Source organism: Ornithodoros turicata, chromosome 1 (genome assembly GCF_037126465.1).
Source record: "Ornithodoros turicata isolate Travis chromosome 1, ASM3712646v1, whole genome shotgun sequence".
NCBI lineage: Eukaryota > Metazoa > Arthropoda > Arachnida > Ixodida > Argasidae > Ornithodoros > Ornithodoros turicata.
The window spans coordinates 165,060,524-165,068,183 of NC_088201.1; the positions used below are offsets into that span (position 1 = coordinate 165,060,524).

Below are 7,660 nucleotides of genomic sequence, written 5' to 3' on the forward strand. Positions count from 1 at the left end.
AAGCGCATCATCTGTTCGAACCCATGAATACAATACACCTCTTCGCACAGTAATGAAACTGAGTTATTGCTTACCAAATTGATATTTAAATATTCTAGTGTGACAGCGTTATACTTCTCTCAGGAACAGTAGAACAACGTTTCAAGTTCTTGCAGGAAATGAATAGCCGGATTTTGTGGTGATCTGTACACAACAGCAACTAGCATGGGGCGCCCAGGAAATGTTAATAACTACGGTCCAAGATGGGGTAGGAGGGATGCAGGTTCAGAAATCTCTAGAAAGAAGTTCTCACAAAATGGGGATGTCTGCTCGAACTCTGTACAGTATATAATTTCTTACGCATAAAGCAACCCCACCGTGACAATTACTACGCTGGGAGTCGTAAACATTTATGCTGTAGAAGGAATCGCTCAGGTCAGTCAGCCACGTTTCGAACAGAGCTACATTGTATAGCACCTATTTTATTGCAATATTTTTTTAAGTCAACACGGTGAGTTCATCAGAATGCTTGTTAATGCTTCGCATGTTCAAATGTATACAGCAGAAAATGCAGGATCGACAACGGTTACTAAGTCATCTAAAAATGAAGGTATGTGTCAAATCCTTAAACAATTATCTCAACTATGCCTGCACAACGCGAAATCTCAACCAAACAGCACACCCCAAATTCGAGACAAACACGATGCGTCGGTTTATTGTTTGTTTGGTCTTTACCTCGTGCACGTCCATTAGGAATAACTTCAATTATCACCATCTTAACTATTCCATCAGAAGAAGGAACACCTCTCAGAGGGGTTTAAACGGTCGCCGAGTTTACAATTGAAAGCGTCCGCAAATTCCGCCATATTGGTGACGGCAACGTTGCATCGTTCCCTATGGCGAAGGCCGTCCGTTTCGTCATGCCCGTCGCACCATTTGTAGCAGTGAGCGAGGAAAAATAGCTGCATCGGAGAGAATGGAAGTGTTGGGAGCACGGGATCCTTTCCTCCAGCGACAGCTTGAAAGGCTCTGGCCGCCATTTGCAGACCCACTAAGTCAGCGAGGAGTACATCACCTGCCTCGCTGCCCAACTTCACGCTTCCTTCGGTCAGGGTGTCAGCCGACAGCCTCACACACTGCGCTTGTTTCAAGTAGTGGTCCCTCGCAGGTGGTGACCACCAGTTGTGCTTATTTCCGAACGCGTCGTACGTGCTGCCGTTCAAGTCGTACCCGTACATGATCTCTCGTCCGGCTAGCGCTCCTAACCCACCGTAGTTGAACGACGCCGGACCGTCTCGTATAAAGAGCGTCGGTCGAAGAGCGGGTGCCAAAGCTACTAACCGATTGCTGTGAACCACGTAGAATACTTTTGATTCATACACAGGAAACACAGCCCCGGTGTTGATGGCGCTGATTTTCTTTACTTGGAGCGCTTTAGCCCCTCGCAGCCAAGCGTCAAAGAATGGCTCCCGTTCCTCCGGTGTGTATCCTTCGTAATACGCATCTAGTTGCTGGACGTCGATGAGACCCTTTGGGTACGCTGAATAGAACTCCATGGCCGTCAACTTTGCGATGGCGGCTGCTTTCGGTTCGTCATCGAGCGAGCTGGTGTTGATGAGCGATGCGATGTAGGCGTCTCTGACGTTGAGCACAATGCCCTCCGCTGCTTGGATAGCGTCTTCAGTGATCACTTTAGAAAGGTAGGACGCAGAAAACGCCACCGGCATTACTTCCGAAACTCGTGCAGAGCACAGGTCTCGAGGCGATCGCGAAGGCGATAGAGTCGCCAAGAGAGACGGACTAACATACACGCCGTATTCTCTTAGCAAAACCCACGCTATGAGGATTTTCATTTCAATGTCAGCAAAACGGCTACGCAAAGTTTTGATAAATTTAGTGGCTTTTGGATCGACGAACACCACGTCCTTCTCGTGGACATATTGTTTTCCGAGATTTATCAGTACAACCGGCCAGTCATCTGGAAGTTGTCCTACTGTCGTCTCCTGGTATGACGGCCTATCTGAGTCCGTAAGAGGGACATTCCAGGCGATATTAGAGGCATCTTCCTCCGCCTGCTCAATATCTCTCGCGAACATACCGGCTTTGATGCCTAACGACGTCTGATCGTACGTGCCTTTGAAGTACGCCTTGTAGCACTCGTGATATACCTTCCGTGCCTGTCTGCGATTCTTCTTCCTCTTGGCGTACCACTCCAGCTCTTTGCTGCTGTGCGATATCTGCATGGTTCTACCCTTTCTCCGGTCTAGGTTGTTCCCAACGGCGATGGATACGAAGACGGGGATGTTGTACTCCAATCCCAAGCGTACTATCGATTCGAAGGGATCGAAAGTCGGGGGCGGAAGGTCCAGACTGACGTGCATGTCGTTCATCATGTTGGAGAGCACATACCTGGAATCCTGGTTGTCCGATGAGAAGAGACGCATGCACGATCTGAACAAAGTGGCGGCTTTCTCAATGGCAGACAGTTGACGACCCTCGGCGGCCGGGGGCACGAACAGAAGAGCTATGGCGTAACTCAAGATACTGTTGCGTCCACCTATGAAGACGTCTGGAATATGTTCGTTGTATCTGTCGCAGACGAAGGCGAAGAAATCGTGGCAAGGATTGACGTTGAAACTCAGGATAGTGGCTAGTGCCTCGGCCGCATGTTGACAGCTCTTCGTGTAGCACGGTTGGACGTGCAGGCGTTCTGAGGAGTTTTTGCGTTGCACGTCGTTGTAATGTCCCTTGAAATATGCCAGCGATGTGACAACGATGGTTTCCGCCGTGACGCCAAGCACGGTGGCTCCAATCCAGCTTAAAGCCGCTGAAAGGGTTGACCACGCAAACTCCACAACGGGGCCGTCCGGGTTCTGTAAAGAGACAAACCCCATCAGCAAATACCAGCCTGCCTCAAGTGATAATCTTACACAAATGTGCAGTTTTGCTCGACTAGGTTTTTTCACCGCTCAATGCGAGTGTCCATCTTTCATCAACATTCCCTACCAACTTTTCAAATGTAGCACGGGTCACAAGGTGTTTGTGATATTAAAGGCCCGCAGAGAGTGCAAGGGAGGCATCGTTTCACGTTCAGGCTGTTAGAAAACCCAAACCTTGGACGCTCGTATTTACGATGATATGATTTCGTTGATCGAGCTTTTCCTAAGTTCTTAAAAGGCACTATAGTGCATACATTTGCACGTTTTTGCTCTTCCTCTCAAGAAGCCTGACAATGAGGGGAGGGTTCTCATTGGTCCCCTCAGACGATTTCGCGCGATGATTGGACAAACCGGTAGAGGAGACCAAATAGAACCCGCGCATCATTGTCGGCCTCCTTCTAATGGGGACAGACAAGGAATCCTCGTCGGAGGAATCCCGTTCCTTTTGCGTGTGAGTGAAGGTAACAGCATCGGCTGTACCATAGCAATGAACCTGCTGTAGGTGGCGCTGGGGAGCTCGTGGTTTTAGCTGGCTAGACTGGTTAGTAGGTTTAGTTAAGGTTAGTCCATGTTGTGTCACTGCCTTTCCCTTGGAGTGTGCACGGGGCTCGGTCCCCAGCGTCCCCCCACCTCGTGCACGCTCTTTGCGTTGACGTCATTTGTCTTATCCCCCGTCTCTGCATAAAAATGTGTTTTAGTAGATGTATGTATAGCTTGCGGGTATGTTGTATACGTACTGAACTTAAAAATAAATATTGCTTCATAAATATCGCTCATTTAGGTTTATTCGCGATAAAGAATTCAAATGACGTTCGTACGTGTGCAATTATCTGACTTCAGGGTTGGTTACTTCGATAAAAATTCGTAAGTTATCTTTCATACTGCGAGGAGAAATGTTCGGACTTTACTGCCCTTTTCTGAGATTTACTGGTTTTTTGTTTCCGAAATGGCACCCATGACGACCTAGGGTAGGTTCAGGAAGTCCAACTCGACCGGAAGACAGCTATCGAAGGCAGCTACCCCTTCTGGTACCCACAGTAGACACCTTTTAGAGAAAAACCTGCGACCAAAGCGGGTCATTTGTTGCAGTAATTAACTGGTTTCAGTTTACATATTTTTGTCGCGGCTGGTAGCGGTGAAGCGCAAAAGGACGCCCTTCCCTCTCATGTTCACCAATGAACTACGTCGTTTTGCACTTCGCGGCAACAAGCCGCGAAAAAATATGTAAACTGAAACCAATTAATTACTTAAACAAATGACCCGCTTGGGTGGCAGATTTTTCTCTAAAAGGTGTCCACTCAAAGTCCCAAAAGAGGTAATACCCATTTTAAAGTCGACGGCGCCCTGCTTTAGAAGCTATGTTTTTTCCCAAAACGCATTTGAATTTGTTTAAATAATGAGCACCTCCTACCCATTCAGACGGTGCGCAGCCTGTAGGTGGTACCGGACATATACTTGTAAACAAGAAAGTTACTCTCGAATTATTTATACCGGAGATATAACCGAGACACCCGGTATAAGCAGACCGCAGTCAGCGGCGAATATAAACACGCTACTCAGATATTTCAATCCTGCGGAAGTTTCTGCCCCAAAATGCTTACTTGGACCATTCAGGTCTCTGCAGAAGGCATCACAACAGGCGGTGGTTCTTGAACGGGAATTCTCACGTCGTTGCATCAAGTCTTTCGCAGACAATTATGCGCAGAAGGAAATGGAAAAGAATAAATGAAACAGCTACTGCGTGCCACGCTCATGTCACCGTAAATTATTCTTCTTCCTCCACTAGGTACAGTGGCCACAAGCCACATTACCCTTGCAATATGTACACGCCTTTTGTATCCATAAATATGATAATGCCTGAGTTCGTTGTTAGGGCGCTTAGTTTTCGGACCCACTCCAGCGAGACGATGACGCGGTACTGTAATATAATTTCTGCCAGGATCTGTGCCTTCCGGTATGGTGACGTACGTGTCAACTTCACCTAGATAAAAAGACCCGCTTAAGCCTCCTCTCACTTCTTCGAACGTAGACTTTTTGACGTAAAGAAGTCGCCCCTGGTGGTTGCCCAACGTGTTGAGCATCGTATCGACACTGGCACCACACGGACACTGAGACAACGAGTGTACCAAGTTTCGCCTGCGGAACGACGTGTCATCGAAGAGGAGGTATAGGACATGCTCCCTCGGAACATCACCAGGCCAGCTGCAAGTCCGTAGCCCTCTCCTGTTGTCTTGGTAAAGAAAGAAACGATGGTACCGTACGACTTTGTGTCGACTATCGAAGGTTAAACAGAGTTACACGGAAAGAGAATATCCGACGCCGCGTATCGACGACGCGGTCGTTTGCCTACACGGTGCGAGCTGTTTCTCTTAGCTGGACTATGGTGGGCTAGCTGGACCTCAGGTCGGTCTACTGGTAGATTCCGACAACTGACGACATCGACAAAACCGCGTTCACGATACCTGAAGGCCTCTATCAGCTACTTGTCATGCATTTCGGATTATGGAATGTCCCCGATATACCCTTGAAAGCATGATTGATTCCGTATTGCGCCGATTAGGCTGGAACATCTTGCTATGTTATCTTGACGACATTATCGAACATTGAAGATCATAGCTTCAGCCAGACTCCAACTAGTAATCTGAAGAAGTGCCATTTCGGCTATCGGTAGACGAAGTTGCTTGGCCACCTGGTCTCCCGGTGTAATTTCTGCATATCCAGACAAAGTCCGCACGCTTTCAACTTTCCCAGTGCCAACGCACACCAAAGGGCTACGCAGCTTCCTTGCTCGTGCCCTGCTTTGGGGACTCGACACCACTTGCAGTGGATCTTGACCACTCTGTGTACTTTGCGTAGGGAGTTCCTCTACTCTGAAATTCCATCAGGAAATCGCGCAGCGCATCATGATATTCCTCGACAGAAGACCCTGAAGAACAAACCACTGTATTGGGACACCGTCACCAGCATCTTCCCACCGCGACTATGTCGTCAACCCTACACCGCGATCCAACAGCAGGACATACCCAAAAGGATACGCAAACCGCCAGTCCCAACAGGAACAAAGGACATCTTTGTTCGTTTCCGCTTAGAAGTCCTCCCCAAGAAGCAGTGCCTGAAGGGTAAAGGCTTCTTCGTGCCCTTGGATGCAAGGTGTGAGGTATGCGGTCAAGACGAGAATATTCGCCATTATTCCACGAATACAAGAATGAGTGCTTTTCTGGAGTGATTTGTGGGCCTCGTTGCATGTAATGTACGAGAGCCTGAAGTCTCTGAATTTCGCAGCCTCCAAGCATATCGAGGTGTCGGACAGATTGCTATCATTCCAATGCACACGTCAGCCAGTGTAGACAGGGGGTGTAACCTTTGGCGATGAATCAATTCTCGTGGTGCATGTTACTGGCCTGCTCAGCTCTTTTCTGTAAAGAAAAGAGCGTGTTAATAATGACTTCTCTGCTACTCTCAGTGTGGCGGCAAGTGGATCGCGTTACGACTGATATAGTGCAAGAAAATTTCATTGAATTGTCGAAATCGGCCGCGTAGTTGAATTAGAAGCCGACCCCACTGCGTACGTTAACCTTGGACACACTGCTAGGAGTACGTCTGATTGTTCCTTTCTTTCCCAGGTATCTTCATATTTAGGACGCGTGCCTGGGAGGGGGACAGCCGGCGGGTTTTCCCGAAAAATAGGCTGAACCAGGGCGCGTGATTAGAGATGTGGTGTTAGCAATGGCGGAGAGTGTTCATATTTACGACGCGTGTCTGGGAGGGGGGCAGGCGGCGGGTTTTCCCAAAAAAAATAGGCTGAACCAGGGCGCGTGATTAGAGAATGGTGTTAGGAATGGCTCCAAGCCCGGAGTGTTCGTATTGACGACGGGTGTCTGAGAGGGGAGCAGGCAGCGGGTTTTCCCGATAAAAAAAAGGGGGCTTAGCTCGAGTGCCTGGGCGCGTGATTAGAGATGTGGTGTTAGCAATGGCGCAAAGCACAGTGTTTATATTTTCCATGCATGCCAGGGAGGGAAGGGGCCACGCGAGAAGTGGTTGGAACTGTGAAATGAAAAGATATCGCGGATAGCGCAGGCTTTTCGTGTTTACTGCGTGTTTGGACGGCGGGGCTGCGGCGAAATTTTGTCATTTAGGCTTAGCCCGACCACGCGCTGAAGTGATTGGAACTGAGAAAAAAAAATGCAGGCTTATCGTGTTTACTGCGTGTGGGGGGGGGGGTAGGGCGGCTGGTGCAAAATTTTGTCGGTTAGGCTTAGCCCGACCACGCCCTGAAGTGATTGGCACTGTGCGAAAAAGATATCGAGGGTAGCCCAGGTTTTTCGCGTACGTGTTTTGACGAGGGAACTTCGGCGAGATGTCGTCGTTTAGCCTTAGCCCGACCATGCGGTGACGTGATTGGAACTGTGAAAATATGATATTGCTAATAGCGCACGGTGTTCGTAATTGCTGTACTGCCTTCGCGTCATCGCGTTCCCCTGGTGGCGGCGGGGCTGCGAGCGGCACCACACGGGAGAGATGGCGATCCGATAACCAGGCATCGTCTGCTAGCGCCGAATTTCTATTCCTCTCCGCATTCCTAGGAAAGCGCTGCCACGTCTACGCATTTGGAGCTAGCAGACGACGCGCGGTTATCGGATCGCCATCTCTCGCGTGTGGCGGCGCTCGCAGCTCCCCCGTCACCAGGGGAACGGAAGTGATCTGCTTGTCAGTGGGGGTGAGCGCCCTCTCCCTTTGCCGCG

The 7,660-nt window shown here is 49.3% G+C and overlaps 1 protein-coding gene across 1 annotated transcript; it reads right to left on the reverse strand.

The window, feature by feature from the left end:
* Positions 1 to 464: 464 nt before the first annotated feature.
* Positions 465 to 4,622, reverse strand: LOC135372474 (membrane metallo-endopeptidase-like 1). The gene is made up of 2 exons (XM_064606084.1): positions 4,520 to 4,622; positions 465 to 2,852 (listed from the first exon to the last, which is right to left on the reverse strand). The coding sequence occupies exons 1-2, from the start codon at positions 4,526 to 4,528 to the stop codon at positions 768 to 770; spliced, it is 2,094 nt and encodes a 697-aa protein (XP_064462154.1). The 5' UTR covers positions 4,529 to 4,622; the 3' UTR covers positions 465 to 767.
* Positions 4,623 to 7,660: the final 3,038 nt, after the last annotated feature.